The 24838-nt window shown below is 53.2% G+C and overlaps 1 protein-coding gene across 1 annotated transcript in view; it reads left to right on the forward strand.

Moving 5' to 3' along the window:
- The window catches only part of LOC116937941 (chromatin assembly factor 1 subunit B-like), a 44827-nt gene that overhangs the window by 8515 nt on the left and 11474 nt on the right, over positions 1-24838 (forward strand). The window contains exons 4-11 of the mRNA XM_076058402.1: positions 1196-1304; positions 3534-3637; positions 6825-6921; positions 12390-12483; positions 15667-15760; positions 16119-16188; positions 22177-22268; positions 23590-23734. Coding sequence (XP_075914517.1) covers positions 1196-1304; positions 3534-3637; positions 6825-6921; positions 12390-12483; positions 15667-15760; positions 16119-16188; positions 22177-22268; positions 23590-23734 — 805 coding nt within the window. The remainder of the gene's footprint in view (positions 1-1195; positions 1305-3533; positions 3638-6824; positions 6922-12389; positions 12484-15666; positions 15761-16118; positions 16189-22176; positions 22269-23589; positions 23735-24838) is intronic.

The following is a 24838-nucleotide window of genomic DNA, read 5'->3' on the forward strand; positions in this document are numbered from 1 at the left end:
GTGTGATGGTGGACTCTGTGTGTGTGATGGTGGACTCTGTGTGTGTGTGATGGTGGACTCTGTGTGTGTGATGGTGGACTGTGTGTGATGGTGGACTCTGTGTGTGTGATGGTGGACTGTGTGTGATGGTGGACTGTGTGTGATGGTGGACTCTGTGTGTGTGATGGTGGACTCTGTGTGTGATGGTGGACTGTGTGTGTGATGGTGGACTTTGTGTGTGTGATGGTGGACTGTGTGTGTGATGGTGGACTGTGTGTGATGGTGGACTGTGTGTGATGGTGGACTGTGTGTGTGTGATGGTGGACTCTGTGTGTGTGATGGTGGACTCTGTGTGTGTGATGGTGGACTCTGTGTGTGATGGTGGACTCTGTGTGTGTGATGGTGGACTCTGTGTGTGTGTGATGGTGGACTCTGTGTGTGTGATGGTGGACTGTGTGTGATGGTGGACCCTGTGTGTGTGATGGTGGACTCTGTGTGTGTGATGGTGGACTCTGTGTGTGATGGTGGACTCTGTGTGTGTGATGGTGGACTCTGTGTGTGTGATGGTGGACTCTGTGTGTGTGTGATGGTGGACTCTGTGTGTGTGATGCTGGACTCTGTGTGTGTGTGATGGTGGACTCTGTGTGTGTGTGATGGTGGACTCTGTGTGTGTGTGATGGTGGACTCTGTGTGTGTGTGATGGTGGACTCTGTGTGTGTGTGTGTGATGGTGGACTCTGTGTGTGTGTGTGATGGTGGACTCTGTGTGTGTGATGGTGGACTCCTCTGTGTGTGTGATGGTGGACTCTGTGTGTGTGATGGTGGACTCTGTGTGTGTGATGGTGGACTCTGTGTGTGTGATGCTGGACTTTGTGTGTGTGTGTGATGGTGGACTCTGTGTGTGTGTGTGATGGTGGACTCTGTGTGTGTGATGGTGGACTCCTCTGTGTGTGTGATGGTGGACTCTGTGTGTGTGATGGTGGACTCTGTGTGTGTGATGGTGGACTCTGTGTGTGTGATGCTGGACTTTGTGTGTGTGTGTGATGGTGGACTCTGTGTGTGTGTGTGATGGTGGACTCTGTGTGTGATGGTGGACTCTGTGTGTGTGATGGTGGACTCTGTGTGTGTGATGGTGGACTCTGTGTGTGTGATGCTGGACTTTGTGTGTGTGTGTGATGGTGGACTCTGTGTGTGTGTGATGGTGGACTCTGTGGTAGACTCTGCGGTGGTGGTGTGGAGGCTGAGCGAGGGGGTGGACTTTACGTCGCTGGAGGACGACGAGGGAACGGTCAACAAAGAGACGTGGACCGTGCACAAGACGCTGAGGTGGACAACAACAACCACCACAACAACTACAACCACCACAACAACAACAACCACAACAACTACAACCACCACAACAACAACCACCACCATCAACAACCACCACAACAACTACAACCACCACAACAACCACAACAACTACAACCACCACCACAACAACCACTACAACCACCACAACAACAACCACAACTACAACCACCACAACTACAATCACCACCATCAACAACAACAACTACAACCGCCACCATCAACAACTACTACAACCACCACAACTACTACAACCACCACAACAACAACTACAACCACAACAACTACAACCACCACAACAGCAACCACCACAACTACAGCAACCACCACGACAACAACAACCATCAACCACCACCATCAACCACCATCAACAACCACCACAACAACAACTACAACCACCACAACTACAATCACCACCACAACAGCAACTACAACCACCACAACTACAGCAACCACCACAATCAACAGCAACTACAACCACCACAACAGCAACTACAACCACCACAACAGCAACTACAACCACCACAACAGCAACTACAACCACCACAACAACAGCAACCACCACAACAACTACAACCACCACAACTACAACCACAACAACAGCAACTACAACCACCACAACAGCAACCACCACAACAACTGCAACCACCACAACAGCAACCACCACAACAACAACCACCATCAACAACCACAACAACAGCAACTACAACCACCACAACAACTACAACCACCACAACAACTACAACCACCACAACAGCAACTACAACCACCACAACAGCAACCACCACAACAACTGCAACCACCACAACAGCAACCACCACAACAACAACCACCATCAACAACCACCACAACAACAGCAACTACAACCACCACAACTACAACCACAACAACTGCAACCACCACAACAACAGCAACCACCACAACAACTGCAACTACAACCATCACAACAGCAACCACCACAACAACAGCAACTACAACCACCACAACTACAACCACCACAGCAACTGCAACCACCACCACAATAGCAACCACCACAACAGCAACTACAACCACCACAACAACAGCAACTACAACCACCACAACAACAGCAACTACAACCACCACAACAGCAACTACAATCACCACAACAGCAACCACCACATCGATAACCACCACAACAACAGCAACTACAACCACCACAACAGCAACTACAACCACCACAACAGCAACCACCACAACAACAGCAACCACAACAACAGCAACCACCACCACAACAGCAACCACCACATGATGTTGATGTCTATGGTGGTTGTTGATGATGTTGTTGTTGTTGTTGTAGGGGTCACCTGGAGGATGTGTACGACGTGACGTGGTGGTTGTTGATGTTGTTGACATGGTTGTTGTTGTTGTTGATGTCTAGAGGTCACCTGGAGGATGTGTACGATGTGACGTGGTGGTTGTTGTTGTTGTTGTAGTTGTTGTTGATGTTGTTATTGTTGTTGATGTTGTGGTTGTTGTAGGGGTCACCTGGAGGATGTGTACGATGTGTCCTGGTGGTGGTTGTTGTTGATGTTGTTGATGTGGTTGTTGTTGATGTTGTTGTAGAGGTCACCTGGAGGATGTGTACGATGTGTCCTGGTTGTTGTTGTGGTTGTTGTTGATGTTGTTGTTATTGTTGACATGGATGTTGTTGTTGTGGTTGTTGTAGGGGTCACCTAGAGGATGTGTACGACGTGTCCTGGTGGTGGTTGTTGTTGTTGATGTTGTTGTTGTTGTAGGGGTCACCTGGAGGATGTGTACCACGTGTCCTGGTGGTTGTTGATGTTGTTGATGTTGTTGTTATTGTTGTTGTTGACATGGTTGTTGTAGTTGTTATTGTAGGGGTCACCTGGAGGATGTGTACGACGTGACGTGGTGGTGGTGGTTGTTGATGTTGTTGATGTTGTTGATGTTGTTGTAGATGTTGTTATTGTTGTTGTTGTAGAGGTCACCTGGAGGATGTGTACGACGTGACGTGGTGGTGGTGGTTGTTGATGTTGTTGTTGTTGACATGGTTGTTGTTGTGGTTGTTATTGTTGACATGGATGTTGTTATTGTTGATGTAGAGGTCACCTGGAGGATGTGTACGACGTGACGTGGTGGTGGTGGTTGTTGATGTTGTTGTTGTTGACATGGTTGTTGTTGTGGTTGTTATTGTTGACATGGATGTTGTTATTGTTGATGTAGAGGTCACCTGGAGGATGTGTACGACGTGTCCTGGACGTCCGACTCCGTGTCCCTCGTCTCCGGCTCGGTGGACAACTCAGCCATCGTGTGGGACGTCGGGAGAGGTGGGGGGAGTGGTGGGGGGAGTGGTGGGGGGGGTAGGGGGAGGGGTGGGGGGAGTGGTGGGGGGGGAGAGGTGGGCGGAGGAGCGCCGGGTGGCTAAAGCACAGCAGGTTGGCACAGTAGGGGGCACAGGTGGTGCATCAGCCAGTCATCTCAGTCAGTCATCTCAGTCGGTTGACTCAGCCGGTCGACTCTACCGGTCGACTCAGCCGGTCGACTCTGCCGGTCGACTCAGCCGGTCGACTCAGCCGGTCGACTAAGTCGGTCGACTCAGCCGGTCGACTCAGTCGGTCGACCCGTGGCACCTGCTGGGTCTGCCCCGTGACCTCCTGCCAGCGGGCGTTCGACACTTCACGTGGCCTCAGGGTGCACATAGCCTGGCACAAGCGTCGTGGTGACGTCACCGCCACTTAGTGGCGAATGGCGGTTGTTGTGTGTGTGTGTATCTACCTGTGTGTGTGTATCTACCTGTGTGTGTGTACGTACCTGTGTGTGTGTATGTATCTACCTGTGTGTGTATGTATCTACCTGTGTGTGTATGTATCTACCTGTGTTTGTATGTAGCTACCTGTGTGTGTACGTACCTGTGTGTGTGTGTATCTACCTGTGTGTGTGTGTATCTACCTGTGTGTGTGTGTGTATCTACCTGTGTGTGTGTATCTACCTGTGTGTGTGTGTATCTACCTGTGTGTGTGTATCTACAGTACCTGTGTGTGTGTACGTACCTGTGTGTGTGTGTGTGTACGTACCTGTGTGTGTGTGTGTATCTTCCTGTGTGTGTGTGTATCTACCTGTGTGTGTGTACCTACCTGTGTGTGTGTATCTACAGTACCTGTGTGTGTGTACGTACCTGTGTGTGTGTATCTACCTGTGTGTGTATGTATCTACCTGTGTGTGTATGTATCTACCTGTGTATGTACGTACCTGTGTGTGTGTGTGTACGTACGTGTGTGTGTGTGTACGTACCTGTGTGTGTACGTACCTGTGTGTGTGTGTACGTACCTGTGTGTGTACGTACCTGTGTGTGTATGTATCTACCTGTGTATGTGTACGTACCTGTGTGTGTGTGTGTCTACCTGTGTGTGTGTACGTACCTGTGTGTGTGTGTGTACCTGTGTGTGTGTGTATCTACCTGTGTGTGTGTGTGTGTCTACCTATGTGTGTGTGTATCTACCTGTGTGTGTGTGTATCTACCTGTGTGTGTGTGTGTCTACCTGTGTGTGTGTGTGTGTATCTACCTGTGTGTGTGTGTGTCTACCTGTGTGTGTGTATCTACCTGTGTGTGTACGTACCTGTGTGTGTACGTACCTGTGTGTGTGTGTCTACCTGTGTGTGTGTGTATCTACCTATGTTTGTGTATCTACCTGTGTGTGTGTGTATCTACCTATGTTTGTGTATCTACCTGTGTGTGTGTGTATCTACCTGTGTGTGTGTGTACGTACCTGTGTGTGTCTACCTGTGTGTGTGTACGTACCTGTGTGTGTGTGTATTTACCTGTGTGTGTGTGTGTGTATCTACCTGTGTGTGTGTGTACGTACCTGTGTGTGTCTACCTGTGTGTGTGTACGTACCTGTGTGTGTGTGTATTTACCTGTGTGTGTGTGTGTGTATCTACCTGTGTGTGTGTGTGTGTATCTACCTGTGTGTGTGTGTATCTACCTGTGTGTGTGTGTATCTACCTGTGTGTGTGTGTGTATGTATCTACCTGTGTGTGTGCATGTATCTACCTGTGTGTGTGTACGTACGTGTGTGTGTATGTGTATCTACCTGTGTGTGTGTACGTACGTGTGTGTGTATGTGTATGTACCTGTGTGTGTATGTGTATGTACCTGTGTGTGTATGTGTATGTACCTGTGTGTGTATGTGTATGTACCTGTGTGTGTATGTGTATGTACCTGTGTGTGTATGTGTATGTACCTACCTGTGTGTGTGTATGTGTATGTACCTACCTGTGTGTGTGTATGTGTATGTACCTGTATGTGTATGTACCTGTATGTGTATGTACCTGTATGTGTATGTACCTGTATGTGTATGTACCTGTGTGTGTGTATCTACCTGTGTGTGTGTATGTGTATCTACCTGTGTGTGTGTATGTGTATCTACCTGTGTGTGTGTATGTGTATCTACCTGTGTGTGTGTGTGTACCTGTGTGTGTGTGTGTGTATCTACCTGTGTGTGTGTATCTACCTGTGTGTGTGTATCTACCTGTGTGTGTGTATGTGTATCTACCTGTGTGTGTGTATGTGTATCTACCTGTGTGTGTGTATGTGTATCTACCTGTGTGTGTGTATGTGTATCTACCTGTGTATGTGTATGTGTATCTACCTGTGTATGTGTATCTACCTGTGTGTGTGTATGTGTATCTACCTGTGTGTGTGTGTATGTGTATCTACCTGTGTATGTGTATCTACCTGTGTGTGTGTATGTATCTACCTGTGTGTGTGCATGTATCTACCTGTGTGTGTGTACGTACGTGTGTGTGTATGTGTATGTACCTGTGTGTGTATGTGTATGTACCTGTGTGTGTATGTGTATGTACCTGTGTGTGTATGTGTATGTACCTACCTGTGTGGGTGTACGTACGTGTGTGTGTATGTGTATGTACCTGTGTGTGTGTATGTGTATGTACCTGTATGTGTATGTACCTGTGTGTGTATGTACCTGTGTGTGTGTGTGTGTATCTACCTGTGTGTGTGTATCTACCTGTGTGTGTGTATCTACCTGTGTGTGTGTATGTGTATCTACCTGTGTGTGTGTATCTACCTGTGTGTGTGTATGTGTATCTACCTGTGTGTATCTACCTGTGTGTGTGTATGTGTATCTACCTGTGTGTATCTACCTGTGTGTGTGTGTATCTACCTGTGTGTGTGTGTATCTACCTGTGTGTGTATCTACCTGTGTGTGTGTATCTACCTGTGTGTGTATCTACGTGTGTGTATCTACCTGTGTGTATCTACCTGTGTGTATCTACCTGTGTATGTATCTACCTGTGTGTGTATCTACCTGTGTGTGTGTGTCTACCTGTGTGTGTATGTATCTACCTGTGTGTGTATCTATCTACCTGTGTGTGTATCTACAGTACCTGTGTGTATCTACCTGTGTGTGTGTATCTACCTGTGTGTGTGTCTACCTGTGTGTGTGTGTGTGTATATATCTACCTGTGTGTGTGTATCTACCTGTGTGTGTGTAGGCCACAAGCTGTACATGTTTACAGAGCACAAGAGCTACGTGCAGGGTGTGGCCTGGGACCCACTGGGACTCTACATAGCGACTCTCAGCTGTGATCGGTGACAGTGACACACACACAGAGATACACACACAGTGACACACACATAGTGACACACACACAGTGTAACACACAGTGACACACACACACACAGTCACACACACACACAGTGACACACACACACAGTGACACACACACACACACAGTGACACACACAGTGACACACACACACAGTGATACACACACAGTGACACACACATAGTGACACACACACACAGTGTAACACACACACAGAGATACACACACAGTGACACACACATAGTGACACACACACACAGTGTAACACACACACACAGAGATACACACACACACACACAGTGACACACACACACAGTGACACACACATAGTGACACACACACACACAGTGTAACACACACACAGTGATACACACACAGTGACACACACATAGTGACACACACACAGTGTAACACACACACAGAGATACACACACACAGTGTAACACACACACAGAGATACACACACACACAGTGACACACACAGTGACACACACACACAGTGATACACACACAGTGACACACACATAGTGACACACACACACAGTGTAACACACACACAGAGATACACACACAGTGACACACACATAGTGACACACACACACAGTGTAACACACACACAGAGATACACACACACACACACAGTGACACACACACACAGTGACACACACATAGTGACACACACACACACAGTGTAACACACACACAGAGATACACACAGTGACACACACATAGTGACACACACACACAGTGTAACACACAGTGACACACACACACAGTGACACACACACAGAGATACACACACACACAGTGACACACACACACTGTGACACACACACACAGTGACACACACACACAGTGACACACACACAGAGATACACACACACACAGTGACACACACACAGTGACACACACAGATACACACACAGTGACACACACACAGTGACACACACAGTGACACACACACACAGTTACACACAGTGACACACACACACAGTGACACACACACACAGTGACACACACACAGAGATACACACACACACAGTGACACACACACACACAGTGACACACACAGAGATACACACACACACAGTGACACACACACACACAGTGACACACACAGTGACACACACACACAGTGACACACACAGTGACACACACACAGAGACACACACAGTGACACACAGTGACACACACAGTGACACACACACACACAGAGACACACACAGAGACACACACAGTGACACACACACACACAGTGACACACACACAGTCACACACAGAGTGACACACACACAGTGACACACACAGTGACACACACACACACAGTGACACACACACAGTGATACACACACTGACACACACACAGTGACACACACACAGTCACACAGTCACACACACAGTGACACGCACACACAGTGACACGCACACACACGGTGACTCACACATACACACGGTGACAAAGACAAAGACAAAGATCCCCCATATAGCCTTAACAGACTGTAGGGGCAAGTGCTGTTAGCGAGCACCTATGAAGGCCGGAACGGTACACGAGGGGGTGGGTGGCCAGCACCACGCCCGACCGCCTTTGTCTCCCTAGTGGCAATGTTTACACACCGCACCAGGTACTCATTTGAGGCTGAGTCGACCTAGGGGAGGCCCGGGACCGGTTCAGATAATCGTCACTGGTGTTGGCCGTGAGCGGGAATCGAACCGGGTCGCCAGGTTCATAGCGCAGCGCGCTAACCGCTACACACACACAGTGACACACACACAGTGACACACACAGTGATGCACACAGTGACGCACACACAGTAACACACACACACAGTGACACACACACAGTGACACACACACACACAGTTACACACACACACAGTTACACACACAGTTACACACACACAGTGACACACAGTGACACACAGTGACACACACACACAGTGACACAACAACAACCGCCATTCGCCACTAAGTGGCGGTGACGTCACCACGACGCTTGTGCCAGGCTATGTGCACCCTGAGGCCACGTGAAGTGTCGAACGCCCGCTGGCAGGAGGTCACGGGGCAGACCCAGGTGCCACGGGTCGACTGACTGAGATGACTGAGATGACTGGCTGATGCACCACCTGTGCCCCCTACTGTGCCAACCTGCTGTGCTTTAGCCACCCGGCGCTCCGCTCGTTGTTCTGAGCGTCGCTCCTCCGCCCTCCGTTGTTGTTGGAGGGCGACTACCTCCAACTGCCCAGTAGCATCCTTCACGAGCATCCTCCACAGAGGCCGATCTTGACACCGCTGGTACCAGTCATTGGCAAGTCCACTCAGCTCCACGTCCTCCTGTACCACATCACTCCATCTCTTCTCTAGCCCGTGCCATCTGGCATTTGCAAGACCGCCCTTTCCTGAAACCGCATTGGGGCTCCGCAAGCCTCTCCTCAGCGTGCCTGGCAAGGTGATGCTGAATAATCCTTGCCAGGACCTTTCCGGGCACACTGAGGAGTGAGATGCCCCTGTAGTTGTTACAGTCTGTGCGGTCCACCTTCTTAAAGAGGGGGACCCCACCAGGGCATCCTTCCAATCCTGCGGAACCCATCCAGTGGTCCAGACTGTTGTTATGATGTCATATAGGGCAGTCTGTGCACAAACGCCATCCTCCCTCAGCATTTCGCTTGGGAGATCATCTCTGCCTGGTGCCTTTCCTGGTCTCAGACTCTGGATCACCTTCAGTACTTCCTCAGCAGATGGCACCTCAGCCAGCCACTCACAGGGGGTGACTTCCAATATTTGAGGCACCGCAGCCTCAGCAGGGTTATCCTCACTTTGTGCCACGATGTTTTCCAGGCTGAGGGATCCCCCCTCTAACGGGACCTCACTGAAATGCTCAGCAAATCTGCAAACCTGTTCCTGGGGGTCGGCAGATTGGATCACCGTTCTTTCCCCTAATAATGGTAATAGGTGTGGCGCTGCAGGTTACTTTTTTGATAGAGTTAAATTGGGATTTGTGGTCGCGGGCCATTGAGGCAGACTCCATCTCCTCAGCAACCCGCGACCACCACCCATCCTTGCAGCGCCTCACGGCTCTCCGAACCTCCGAGCGAAGGCTGCGGTAAGCCTCCTCATTTTCTGACGTGGGATGCTGTAGCCGATGAGAGTGGGCCTGTCGCTTTTTCTCAACCATCCTGAACACCTCCTCTGTCAGCCAGGGTCTCTGGGGAGGTCTGGACCGCGTACCCACAGCAGCCATTGCAGCTGCATGAGTCACAGTCCTAAACCTCGCCCATTTACCCTCGACATCAGGAGGAGTGGGGGACGATGCTAACCCCAGCCGCAAGCGATGATGAAATTCTTGCTTGCAACTTTCATCAGCTAGCTGAGACCAGGCCACCTTAGTTTGGAATGGGGTCCTGGGTGTACACCCACCACCGGAGTGGAAGAATGGCAGGTGCATCTTACAGATGACTAGTCGATGGTCAGAGGGCAGATCAGCTCCACGGTAGGTCCTGGTGTCAAGGACATGGGCCCGCATCCGCTGTTCCGTCACTATGTAGTCCAGCAGGTGTTCTTGCTTGGACCCGGCATGCATCCATGATGTTGAGTGGATGCGCCGATGCCAGAACAGCGTGTTGGTAATTACAAGCCCATGGGCTGCACAGAAATCTAGCAGCCTCCTACCGTTGTTATTGAGCTGATCTGGCCCATGCCTTCCAATCACTCCAGACCAGGTGCCAGCATCGTGACCAACTCGGGCATTGAAGTCACCCAACAAGGATGACTCTATCCCGAGGGGCCACTTTAGCCAGCACCTGTGACAGGAGGTCAGAGAAGGCATCTGACTCATCGGCCTTGCCTGCATCCCTCCACGGATGTTCGTCTTCGGTGGGGGCATAAGTAACCACGACCGCCACTCCTCCCTCGCCTCCGGTTGATGGGAAGGTGAGCCCATAGTAGCCTGGGGCTTACAGCTTCCCACACCTCACCGCCACGCTCCCACGCCCCCTTCATTCTTTTGTTCAGAAGAAGAGCCACACCCTGTTGTTTGGCAGTCTCCTGCCCTAAGTAGAGGTTTGTCCACCCCTCAGGGTGGCAAGAGCCAGAGCCGGTCCACCGGACCTCCTGAATGCCGCAGAGATCCAGGCGGTACCGGTCCAGCTCCCGACAGAGGAGTGGCAGCCTCTCCTCCGCAGTGAGCGTTCGAACATTCCACGTGGCCACACGAAGTGGCTTTTCGTTGTTTCTGGAGGAGCCCCGCGGGTAGAGATTCAATCTCCTGGCTCCGCCAAATGGGGTTTGGCCAGGAGACGTCATAGACGCCCGTCCCCCCGGGGTCTCCGGCACAAGCTTATTAGTTAACATATTTCAGTCGTGGTTTAGTGGTACATTTTTGAAGGTGGAGGGGTTACCAGCCCCTCGCACCCGTCCAGAGCCCCCCGTTTAGCCACTGTGGTGGTCACAGACGCCATGAGGGGAGAGGGCCAATCGGAATTGGCCCTCTCCCCCACAGCACTGTCCACGACAGCGTTGCCCGTCCAGCACCGCGAGGAGGTAGGGGGTTGTTTTGCCAGACACAGTGACACACACACACAGTGACACACTGAGACTCTACATAGCAACTCTCAGCTGTGATCGGTGACACTGACACACACAGTGACACACACACACTAACACCCACACGGGTGTGACTGTGTGTGTGTGACTGACTAGTTCACGGTGTGTGTCTGACTGTGCGACTGTATGACTAGCGTGTGTGTGGCTGTGACACTAACACTGCGACACTGACTGTGTGACACTTGACTGTGTGTGTGTCTGTGACTGCGTGTGTGACTGCGGCTGACTGTGTGTGTGTGACTGTGTGACTGTGTGTGTGACTATGTGCGTGTGTGTGTGACTGTGTGACTATGTTTGTGTGTGTGTGACTATGCGTGTGTGTGTGTGACTGTGTGACTATGTTTGTGTGTGTGTGACTGTGTGTGTGACTGTGTGTGTGACTATGTGCGTGTGTGTGTGACTGTGTGACTATGTTTGTGTGTGTGTGACTATGCGTGTGTGTGTGTGACTATGTTTGTGTGTGTGTGACTATGCGTGTGTGTGTGTGACTATGCGTGTGTGTGTGTGACTGCGACTATGCGTGTGTGTCTGACTATGTGTGTGTGTGTGACTGTGTGTGTGTGACTGTGCGACTATGCGTGTGTGTGTGTGACTGTGCGACTATGCGTGTGTGTGTGTGACTGTGCGACTATGCGTGTGTGTGTGTGTGACTGTGCGACTATGCGTGTGTGTCTGTGACTCTGTGCGTGACTATGCGTGTGTGTCTGTGACTCTGTGCGTGACTATGCGTGTTTGTGTGTGTGACTGTGTGTGTGTGCGTGACTGTGCGACTATGCGTGTGTGTGCCTGTGACACTGTGCGACTGTGCGTGTGACACTGACACTGTGACACTGTGCGGCTGTGACTGTGCAGGGTGATGCGGGTGTACAACACCCAAACACGCCGAGTGGCGTTCAACGTCAGCAAACTCCCCTCGCTCACCGGCTCCTCAACCACACACCGCGAGGTAACCGTGGCAACCGCCGCTCCTCAGCCACACACGCGGTGGTTAACGTGGTTGTTGTGTTGGTTAACGTGGTTGTTGTTGTGTTGGTTAACGTGGTTGTTGTTGTGTTGGTTAACGTGGTTGTTGTTGTGTTGGTTAACGTGGTTGTGTTGGTTAACGTGGTTGTTGTTGTTGTGTTGGTTAACGTGGTTGTTGTGTTGGTTAACGTGGTTGTTGTTGTGTTGGTTAACGTGGTTGTTGTTGTTGTGTTGGTTAACGTGGTTGTTGTTGTTGTGTTGGTTAACGTGGTTGTTGTTGTTGTGTTGGTTAACGTGGTTGTTGTGTTGGTTAACGTGGTTGTTGTGTTGGTTAACGTGGTTGTTGTTGTTGTGTTGGTTAACGTGGTTGTTGTTGTTGTGTTGGTTAACGTGGTTGTTGTTGTTGTGTTGGTTAACGTGGTTGTTGTTGTTGTGTTGGTTAACGTGGTTGTTGTTGTGGTTGTGGTTAACGTGGTTGTTGTTGTGGTTGTTGTTAACGTGGTTGTTGTTGTGTTGGTTAACGTGGTTGTTGTTGTGGTTGTTGTTAACGTAGTTGTTGTTGTTGTGTTGGTTAACGTGGTTGTTGTGTTGTTAACGTGGTTGTTGTGTTGTGTTGGTTAACGTGGTTGTTGTGTTGTTAACGTGGTTGTTGTGTTGTGTTGGTTAACGTGGTTGTTGTGTTGTTAACGTGGTTGTTGTTGTGTTGGTTAACGTGGTTGTTGTTAACGTGGTTGTTGTTGAATTGGGTGGTAGTGGTTGTTGTTAACGTGGTTGTTGTTGTTGTGTTGGTTAACGTGGTTGTTGTGTTGTTAACGTGGTTGTTGTGTTGGTTAACGTGGTTGTAGTTGTTGTGTTGGTTAACGTGGTTGTTGTTGTGTTGGTTAACGTGGTTGTTGTTAACGTGGTTGTTGTGTTGGTTAATGTGGTTGTGTTGGTTAACGTGGTTGTTGTGTTGGTTAACGTGGTTGTTGTTAACGTGGTGGTAGTGGTTGTTGTGTTGGTTAACGTGGTTGTTGTTGTTGTGTTGGTTAACATGGTTGTTGTTGTTGTTGTGTTGGTTAACGTGGTTGTTGTTGTGTTGGTTAACGTGGTTGTTGTTGTGTTGGTTAACGTGGTTGTGTTGGTTAACGTGGTTGTTGTTGTGTTGGTTAACGTGGTTGTTGTTGTGTTGGTTAACGTGGTTGTTGTGTTGGTTAACGTGGTTGTTGTGTTGGTTAACGTGGTTGTTGTTGTTGTTGTGTTGGTTAACGTGGTTGTTGTGTTGGTTAACGTGGTTGTTGTTGTTGTGTTGGTTAACGTGGTTGTTGTGTTGGTTAACGTGGTTGTTGTGTTGGTTAACGTGGTTGTTGTTGGGTTGGTTAACGTGGTTGTTGTTGTGTTGGTTAACGTGGTTGTTGTGTTTGTTAACGTGGTTGTTGTTGTTGTTGTTGTGTTGGTTAACGTGGTTGTTGTGTTGGTTAACGTGGTTGTTGTTGTTGTGTTGGTTAACGTGGTTGTTGTTGTTGTGTTGGTTAACGTGGTTGTTGTTGTTGTGTTGGTTAACGTGGTTGTTGTTGTTGTGTTGGTTAACGTGGTTGTTGTTGTTGTGTTGGTTAACGTGGTTGTTGTGTTGGTTAACGTGGTTGTTGTTGTTGTTGTGTTGGTTAACGTGGTTGTTGTGTTGGTTAACGTGGTTGTTGTTGTTGGTTAACGTGGTTGTTGTTGTTGGTTAACGTGGTTGTTGTGTTGGTTAACGTGGTTGTTGTTGTGTTGGTTAACGTGGTTGTTGTTGTTGTGTTGGTTAACGTGGTTGTTGTTAACGTGGTTGTTGTTGTGTTGGTTAACGTGGTTGTGTTGGTTAACGTGGTTGTTGTTGAAGTGGTGGTAGTGGTTGTTGTTGTGTTTGTTAACGTGGTTGTTGTTGTTGTGTTGGTTAACGTGGTTGTTGTGTTGGTTAACGTGGTTGTTGTTGAAGTGGTGGTAGTGGTTGTTGTTGTTGTGGTGTTGCCTGTAGGTGAAGATGGGTCGCATGTTTCACGACGACAGTGTGAGGTCGTTGTTAACGTGGTTAACGTGGTTAACGTGGTTGTTGTTGTTAACGTGGTTAACGTTGTTAACGTGGTTAATGTTGTTAACGTTGTTAACGTGGTTGTTGTTGTTAATGTGGTTAACGTTGTTAACGTGGTTAACGTTGTTAACGTGGTTGTTGTTGTAGTGGTTGTTGTTGTAGTGGTTGTTTACATGGTTGTTGTTGTTGTTGACGTGGTTGTTGTTGTGGTGGTGGTGGTTGTGGTGTTGCCTGTAGGTGAAGATGGGTCGCATGTTTCACGATGACAGTATGAGGGCGTGGTTAACGTGGTTAACGTGGTTGTTGTTAACGTGGTTGTTGTTAACGTGGTTGTTGTGGTGGTGGTGGTTGTGGTGTTGCCTGTAGGTGAAGATGGGTCGCATGTTTCACAACGACAGTATGAGGTCGTTGTTAACGTGGTTAACGTGGTTGTTGTTGTAGTGGTTGTTGTTGTGGTGGTTGTTGTTGTAGTGGTTGTTGACGTGGTTGTTGTTGTTGACATGGTTGTTGTTGTTGTTGTGGTGGCCGCAGGTGAAGATGGGCCGCATGTTTCACGACGACAGTATGAGGTCGTTGTTAACGTGGTTGTTGTTGTTGACGTAGTTGTTGTTGTTGTTGTTGTTAACGTTGTTGTTGTTGTGGTGGTTGTTGACGTGGTTGTTGTTGTTGTTGACATGGTTGTTGTTGTGGTGTTGCCTGTAGGTGAAGATGGGTCGCATGTTTCACGACGACAGTATGAGGTCGTTGTTAACGTGGTTAACGTGGTTGTTGTTGTTGTTGTGGTGGTTGTTGTTGTTGACGTGGTTGTGGTTGTTGTTGTTGACGTGGTTGTGGTTGTTGTTGTGGTGTTGCCTGTAGGTGAAGATGGGCCGCATGTTTCACGACGACAGTATGAGGTCGTTGTTAACGTGGTTAACGTGGTTGTTGTTAACGTGGTTAACGTGGTTGTTGTTAACGTGGTTGTTGTTGTGGTGGTTGTGGTGTTGCCTGTAGGTGAAGATGGGCCGCATGTTTCACGACGACAGTATGAGGTCGTTGTTAACGTGGTTAACGTGGTTGTTGTTGTGGTGGTTGTGGTTGTTGTTGTGGTTGTTGTTGTTGTTGTGGTGTTGCCTGTAGGTGAAGATGGGCCGCATGTTTCACGACGACAGTATGAGGTCGTTCTTCCGGCGTCTCTCCTTCACGCCGGACGGCTCCCACCTTCTGGCACCAGGTGCGGTGCACGCAGCCAGCAGTGGAGAGAACCTGGCGGTGGTGGTGGTGGTGGTGACGGTGGTGGTGGTGGTGGCGGTGGTGGTGGCGGTGGTGACGGTGGTGATGGTGGTGACGGTGGTGACGGTGGTGGTGGTGGTGGTGACGGTGGTGGTGGTGGTGACGGTGGTGACGGTGGTGGTGACGGTGATGGTGGTGGTGGTGGTGGTGACGGTGGTGGTGACGGTGGTGGCGGTGGTGGCGGTGATGGTGGTGGTGATGGTGGTGGCGGTGGTGGTGGTGGTGGTGATGGTGGTGATGGTGACGTTGGTGATGGTGGTGGTGACGGTGTTTCTGAGTTCCGCGTGCTCTATCCACAGCTGGCTGCATCGAGTCGGGAGACTCTGTTATGAACACAACCTACGTGTTCTCACGGAGCAACCTGAAAAAGTGAGCTGAGTGGGGTTCACGATGTCCGTGTCTCTGAGTGGGGTTCACGATGTCCGTGTCTCTGAGTGGGGTTCACGATGTCCGTGTCTCTGAGTGGGGTTCACGATGTCCGTGTCTCTGAGTGGGGTTCACGATGTCCGTGTCACTGAGTGGGGTTCACGATGTCCGTGTCTCTCTGCGGGGTTCACGATGTCCGTGTCTCTCTGCGGGGTTCACGATGTCCGTGTCTCTCTGTGGGGTTCACGATGTCCGTGTCTCTGAGTGGGGTTCACGATGTCCGTGTCTCTGAGTGGGGTTCACGATGTCCGTGTCTCTGAGTGGGGTTCACGATGTCCGTGTCACTGAGTGGGGTTCACGATGTCCGTGTCTCTGAGTGGGGTTCACGATGTCCGTGTCTCTGAGTGGGGTTCACGATGTCCGTGTCTCTGAGTGGGGTTCACGATGTCCGTGTCTCTGAGTAGGGTTCACGATGTCCGTGTCACTGAGTGGGGTTCACGATGTCCGTGTCTCTGAGTGGGGTTCACGATGTCCGTGTCACTGAGTGGGGTTCACGATGTCCGTGTCTCTCTGTGGGGTTCACGATGTCCGTGTCTCTCTGCGGGGTTCACGATGTCCGTGTCTCTGAGTGGGGTTCACGATGTCCGTGTCTCTCTGTGGGGTTCACGATGTCCGTGTCTCTGAGTGGGGTTCACGATGTCCGTGTCTCTGAGTGGGGTTCACGATGTCCGTGTCTCTGAGTGGGGTTCACGATGTCCGTGTCTCTGAGTGGGGTTCACGATGTCCGTGTCTCTCTGCGGGGTTCACGATGTCCGTGTCTCTCTGCGGGGTTCACGATGTCCGTGTCTCTCTATGGGGTTCACGATGTCCGTGTCTCTGAGTGTGGTTCACGATGTCCGTGTCTCTCTGTGGGGTTCACGATGTCCGTGTCACTGAGCGGGGTTCACGATGTCCGTGTCTCTGAGTGGGGTTCACGATGTCCGTGTCTCTGAGTGGGGTTCACGATGTCCGTGTCACTGAGTGGGGTTCACGATGTCCGTGTCTCTGAGTGGGGTTCACGATGTCCGTGTCTCTGAGTGGGGTTCACGATGTCCGTGTCACTGAGTGGGGTTCACGATGTCCGTGTCTCTCTGTGGGGTTCACGATGTCCGTGTCTCTCTGCGGGGTTCACGATGTCCGTGTCTCTGAGTGGGGTTCACGATGTCCGTGTCTCTCTGTGGGGTTCACGATGTCCGTGTCTCTGAGTGGGGTTCACGATGTCCGTGTCTCTGAGTGGGGTTCACGATGTCCGTGTCTCTGAGTGGGGTTCACGATGTCCGTGTCTCTGAGTGGGGTTCACGATGTCCGTGTCTCTCTGCGGGGTTCACGATGTCCGTGTCTCTCTGCGGGGTTCACGATGTCCGTGTCTCTCTATGGGGTTCACGATGTCCGTGTCTCTGAGTGTGGTTCACGATGTCCGTGTCTCTCTGTGGGGTTCACGATGTCCGTGTCACTGAGCGGGGTTCACGATGTCCGTGTCTCTGAGTGGGGTTCACGATGTCCGTGTCTCTGAGTGGGGTTCACGATGTCCGTGTCACTGAGTGGGGTTCACGATGTCCGTGTCTCTGAGTGGGGTTCACGATGTCCGTGTCTCTCTGTGGGGTTCACGATGTCCGTGTCTCTGAGTGGGGTTCACGATGTCCGTGTCTCTCTGCGGGGTTCACGATGTCCGTGTCTCTCTGTGGGGTTCACGATGTCCGTGTCTCTGAGTGGGGTTCACGATGTCCGTGTCTCTGAGTGGGGTTCACGATGTCCGTGTCACTGAGTGGGGTTCACGATGTCCGTGTCTCTGAGTGGGGTTCACGATGTCCGTGTCTCTGAGTGGGGTTCACGATGTCCGTGTCTCTCTGTGGGGTTCACGATGTCCGTGTCTCTGAGTGGGGTTCACGATGTCCGTGTCTCTCTGTGGGGTTCACGATGTCCGTGTCACTGAGTGGGGTTCACGATATCCGTGTCTCTGAGTAGGGTTCACGATGTCCGTGTCTCTGAGTGGGGTTCACGATGTCCGTGTCTCTCTGCGGGGTTCACGATGTCCGTGTCTCTCTGTGGGGTTCACGATGTCCGTGTCTCTGAGTGGGGTTCACGATGTCCGTGTCTCTCTGCGGGGTTCACGATGTCCGTGTCTCTCTGCGGGGTTCACGATGTCCGTGTCACTGAGTGGGGTTCACGATGTCCGTGTCTCTGAGTGGGGTTCACGATGTCCGTGTCTCTCTGTGGGGTTCACGATGTCCGTGTCTCTGAGTGGGGTTCACGATGTCCGTGTCTCTGAGTGGGGTTCACGATGTCCGTGTCACTGAGTGGGGTTCACGATGTCCGTGTCTCTGAGTAGGGTTCACGATGTCCGTGTCACTGAGTGGGGTTCACGATGTCCGTGTCTCTGAGTGGGGTTCACGATGTCCGTGTCTCTGAGTGGGGTTCACGATGTCCGTGTCTCTGAGTGGGGTTCACGATGTCCGTGTCTCTGAGTGGGGTTCACGATGTCCGTGTCTCTCTGCGGGGTTCACGATGTCCGTGTCACTGAGTGGGGTTCACGATGTCCGTGTCTCTGAGTGGGGTTCACGATGTCCGTGTCTCTGAGTGGGGTTCACGATGTCCGTGTCTCTGAGTGGGGTTCACGATGTCCGTGTCTCTCTGTGGGGTTCACGATGTCCGTGTCACTGAGTGGGGTTCACGATGTCCGTGTCTCTGAGTGGGGTTCACGATGTCCGTGTCTCTGAGTGGGGTTCACGATGTCCGTGTCTCTGAGTGGGGTTCACGATGTCCGTGTCTCTCTGCGGGGTTCACGATGTCCGTGTCTCTCTGTGGGGTTCACGATGTCCGTGTCTCTGAGTGGGGTTCACGATGTCCGTGTCTCTCTGTGGGGTTCACGATGTCCGTGTCTCTCTGCGGGGTTCACGATGTCCGTGTCTCTGAGTGGGGTTCACGATGTCCGTGTCTCTGAGTGGGGTTCACGATGTCCGTGTCTCTGTGCGAGGTTCACGATGTCCGTGTCTCTCTGCGGGGTTCACGATGTCCGTGTCTCTGAGTGGGGTTCACGATGTCCGTGTCTCTGAGTGGGGTTCACGATGTCCGTGTCACTGAGTGGGGTTCACGATGTCCGTGTCTCTGAGTGGGGTTCACGATGTCCGTGTCTCTGAGTGGGGTTCACGATGTCCGTGTCACTGAGTGGGGTTCACGATGTCCGTGTCTCTCTGTGGGGTTCACGATGTCCGTGTCTCTGAGTGGGGTTCACGATGTCCGTGTCACTGAGTGGGGTTCACGATGTCCGTGTCTCTCTGTGGGGTTCACGATGTCCGTGTCTCTCTGCGGGGTTCACGATGTCCGTGTCTCTGAGTGTGGTTCACGATGTCCGTGTCACTGAGTGGGGTTCACGATGTCCGTGTCTCTCTGTGGGGTTCACGATGTCCGTGTCTCTGAGCGGGGTTCACGATGTCCGTGTCTCTCTGCGGGGTTCACGATGTCCGTGTCTCTGAGCGGGGTTCACGATGTCCGTGTCACTGAGTGGGGTTCACGATGTCCGTGTCTCTGAGTGGGGTTCACGATGTCCGTGTCACTGAGTGGGGTTCACGATGTCCGTGTCTCTCTGTGGGGTTCACGATGTCCGTGTCTCTCTGCGGGGTTCACGATGTCCGTGTCTCTGAGCGGGGTTCACGATGTCCGTGTCTCTGAGTAGGGTTCACGATGTCCGTGTCTCTGAGTAGGGTTCACGATGTCCGTGTCTCTGAGTGGGGTTCACGATGTCCGTGTCTCTGAGTGTGGTTCACGATGTCCGTGTCTCTCTGTGGGGTTCACGATGTCCGTGTCTCTCTGCGGGGTTCACGATGTCCGTGTCTCTCTGCGGGGTTCACGATGTCCGTGTCTCTCTGTGGGGTTCACGATGTCCGTGTCTCTGAGTGGGGTTCACGATGTCCGTGTCTCTCTGCGGGGTTCACGATGTCCGTGTCTCTGAGTGGGGTTCACGATGTCCGTGTCTCTGAGTGGGGTTCACGATGTCCGTGTCTCTCTGCGGGGTTCACGATGTCCGTGTCTCTGAGTGGGGTTCACGATGTCCGTGTCTCTCTGTGGGGTTCACGATGTCCGTGTCACTGAGTGGGGTTCACGATGTCCGTGTCTCTGAGTGGGGTTCACGATGTCCGTGTCTCTCTGCGGGGTTCACGATGTCCGTGTCTCTGAGTGGGGTTCACGATGTCCGTGTCTCTCTGTGGGGTTCACGATGTCCGTGTCACTGAGTGGGGTTCACGATGTCCGTGTCTCTGAGTGGGGTTCACGATGTCCGTGTCTCTGAGTGGGGTTCACGATGTCCGTGTCTCTCTGTGGGGTTCACGATGTCCGTGTCACTGAGTGGGGTTCACGATGTCCGTGTCTCTGAGTGGGGTTCACGATGTCCGTGTCTCTGAGTGGGGTTCACGATGTCCGTGTCACTGAGTGGGGTTCACGATGTCCGTGTCTCTGAGTGGGGTTCACGATGTCCGTGTCTCTGAGTGGGGTTCACGATGTCCGTGTCTCTGAGTGGGGTTCACGATGTCCGTGTCACTGAGTGGGGTTCACGATGTCCGTGTCTCTCTGCGGGGTTCACGATGTCCGTGTCACTGAGTGGGGTTCACGATGTCCGTGTCTCTGAGCGGGGTTCACGATGTCCGTGTCTCTCTGTGGGGTTCACGATGTCCGTGTCACTGAGTTGGGTTCACGATGTCCGTGTCTCTCTGTGGGGTTCACGATGTCCGTGTCTCTCTGCGGGGTTCACGATGTCCGTGTCTCTGAGTGGGGTTCATGATGTCCGTGTCTCTCTGCGGGGTTCACGATGTCCGTGTCTCTGAGTGGGGTTCACGATGTCCGTGTCTCTGAGTGGGGTTCACGATGTCCGTGTCTCTCTGTAGTTCACGATGTCCGTGTCTCTCTGCGGGGTTCACGATGTCCGTGTCTCTCTGTGGGGTTCACGATGTCCGTGTCACTGAGTGGGGTTCACGATGTCCGTGTCTCTGAGTGGGGTTCACGATGTCCGTGTCTCTGAGTGGGGTTCACGATGTCCGTGTCTCTCTGTGGGGTTCACGATGTCCGTGTCTCTGAGTGGGGTTCACGATGTCCGTGTCTCTCTGCGGGGTTCACGATGTCCGTGTCTCTGAGTGGGGTTCACGATGTCCGTGTCTCTCTGTGGGGTTCACGATGTCCGTGTCTCTGAGTGGGGTTCACGATGTCCGTGTCTCTCTGCGGGGTTCACGATGTCCGTGTCTCTGAGTGGGGTTCACGATGTCCGTGTCTCTCTGCGAGGTTCACGATGTCCGTGTCTCTGAGTGGGGTTCACGATGTCCGTGTCTCTGAGTGGGGTTCACGATGTCCGTGTCTCTCTGCGGGGTTCACGATGTCCGTGTCTCTCTGTGGGGTTCACGATGTCCGTGTCTCTGAGTGGGGTTCACGATGTCCGTGTCTCTGAGTGGGGTTTACGATGTCCGTGTCTCTGAGTGGGGTTCACGATGTCCGTGTCTCTCTGCGGGGTTCACGATGTCCGTGTCACTGAGTGGGGTTCACGATGTCCGTGTCTCTCTGTGGGGTTCACGATGTCCGTGTCTCTCTGCGGGGTTCACGATGTCCGTGTCACTGAGTAGGGTTCACGATGTCCGTGTCTCTCTGTGGGGTTCACGATGTCCGTGTCTCTGAGTGGGGTTCACGATGTCCGTGTCTCTGAGTGGGGTTCACGATGTCCGTGTCTCTGAGTGGGGTTCACGATGTCCGTGTCTCTGAGTGGGGTTCACGATGTCCGTGTCTCTGAGTGGGGTTCACGATGTCCGTGTCACTGAGTGGGGTTCACGATGTCCGTGTCTCTGAGTGGGGTTCACGATGTCCGTGTCACTGAGTGGGGTTCACGATGTCCGTGTCTCTGTGCGAGGTTCACGATGTCCGTGTCTCTCTGCGGGGTTCACGACGGCCCTCCCACCCGCCTTTGTATCCCCCCAGGCCTTTGGCCCACTTGCCCTCCCCAGGCAAGGCCACTGTAGCTGTGCGCTGCTGTGCCCAGTTGTTCAGCCTCCGCCCCTCGCCACCCGGTGGTGAGCACCACCCTCACCACCACCTCCACCCTCACCACTACCCTCACCACCACCCTCACCACCACCACCACTACCACCACCCTCATCACTACCCTCACCACCACCCTCACCACCACCACCACTACCACCACCCTCATCACTACCCTCACCACCACCTCAACCCTCACCACCACCACCCTCACCACCACCACCACCCTCACCACCACCACCCTCACCACCACCACCACCCTCATCACCACCCTCACCACCACCTCCTCCACCCTCACCACCACCTCCACCCTCACCACCACCCTCACCACCCTCACCACCACCACCACCCTCACCGCCACCTCCACCACCCTCACCACCACCCTCACCACCACCCTCACCACCACCCTCACCACCACCACCACCACCACCTTCACCACCACCACCCTTACCACCACCCTCGCCACCACCCTCACTACCACCGCCACCCTCACCTCCTCACAACCACCACCACCCTCACCACCATCATCACCACCCGTGTCTCCCACCCCCCGTGTCTCCTCCCCGTGTCTCCCATCCCCCGTGTCTCCCACCCCGTGTCTCCCACCCCGTGTCTCCCACCCCGTGTCTCCCACCCCGTGTCTCCCACCCCCCGTATCTCATCTCACTCCCACCCCCCGTGTCTCCCTCCCCGTGTCTCCCACCACCCTGTGTCTCCTACCCCGTGTCTCATCTCACTCCCACCCCCCCGTGTCTCCTACCCCCGTGTCTCCCACCCCGTGTCTCCCATCCCCCGTGTCTCCCACCCCGTGTCTCCCACCCCGTGTCTCCCACCCCGTGTCTCCCACCCCGTGTCTCCCACCCCCCGTATCTCATCTCACTCCCACCCCCCGTGTCTCCCTCCCCGTGTCTCCCACCACCCTGTGTCTCCTACCCCGTGTCTCATCTCACTCCCACCCCCCCGTGTCTCCTACCCCCGTGTCTCCCACCCCGTGTCTCCCACCACCCCGTGTCTCCCACCACCCCGTGTCTCCCACCCCGTGTCTCCCACCCCGTGTCTCCCACCCCGTGTCTCCCACCCCGTGTCTCCCATCCCCGTGTCTCCCACCCCGTGTCTCCCATCCCCCGTGTCTCCCACCCCGTGTCTCCCCTCCCCGTGTCTCCCACCCCGTGTCTCCCACCCCCCTCCCCGTGTCTCCACCCCGTGTCTCCCACCCTGTGTCTCCCTCCCCGTGTCTCCCACCCCGTGTCTCCTACCCCGTGTCTCCCACCACCCCGTGTCTCCCACCACCCCGTGTCTCCTCCCCGTGTCTCCCACCCCGTGTCTCCTCCCCCCGTGTCTCCCACCCCTCAGCGTCTCCCCCGTTCCTGGACTTGCCCTACCGTGTGCTGGTGGCGGTGGCTACTGAGGATACCGTGCTGCTGTACGACACCCAGCACGCCGCTCCCTTCGCCTCCATCTCCAGCCTGCACTACCACACGCTCAGCGACCTCGCCTGGTACACCACCGTCACCACCACTGTCACCACCACCACCACCGTCACCACCACCACCACCGTCACCACCACCACCACCGTCACCACCACCACCACCACCATCACCACCACCGTCACCACCACCACCACCGTCACCACCGTCACCACCACCACCGTCACCACCACTACCACCATCACCACCACCACTACCACCACCGTCACCACCACCACACACCCAGCACGCCGCTCCCTTCGCCTCCATCTCCAGCCTGCACTACCACACGCTCAGCGACCTCGCCTGGTACACCACCGTCACCACCGTCACCACCACTGTCACCACCACCACCACCGTCACCACCGTCACCACCACCGTCCCACCACCACTGTCACCACCACCACCGTCACCACCATCACCGTCACCACCACCGTCACCACCGTCACCACCACTACCACCATCACCACCACCACTACCACCATCACCACCACCACTACCACCATCACCACCACCACTACCACCATCACCACCACCACTACCACCACCGTCACCACCACCACACACTCAGCACGCCGCTCCCTTCGCCTCCATCTCCAGCCTGCACTACCACACGCTCAGCGACCTCGCCTGGTACACCACCACTACCACCATCACCACCACCACCGTCACCACCGTCACCACCACTGTCACCACCACCATCACCGTCACCACCACCACCGTCACCACCATCACCGTTACCGTCACCACCACCACCGTCCCACCACCATCATCACCACCACCGTCACCACCACCATCACCGTCACCGTCACCACCACCGTCACCACCATCACCGTCACCACCACCATCACCACCACCACCGTCACCGTCACCACCACCATCACCACCACCACCATCACCGTCACCACCATCACCGTTACCGTCACCACCACCACCGTCCCACCACCGTCATCACCACCACCGTCACCACCACCACCACCGTCACCACCACCACCGTCACCACCACCACCGTCCCACCACCATCACCACCACCACCGTCACCACCACCACCGTCACCACCACCACCGTCACCACCACCACCGTCCCACCACCATCATCACCACCACCGTCACCATCACCACCGTCACCACCATCAC

Source organism: Petromyzon marinus, assembly GCF_048934315.1.
Source record: "Petromyzon marinus isolate PM22_M1 ecotype Great Lakes invasive population chromosome 73 unlocalized genomic scaffold, UKy_Petmar_22M1.pri1.0 chr73_unloc.3, whole genome shotgun sequence".
NCBI classification, from domain to species: domain Eukaryota; kingdom Metazoa; phylum Chordata; class Hyperoartia; order Petromyzontiformes; family Petromyzontidae; genus Petromyzon; species Petromyzon marinus.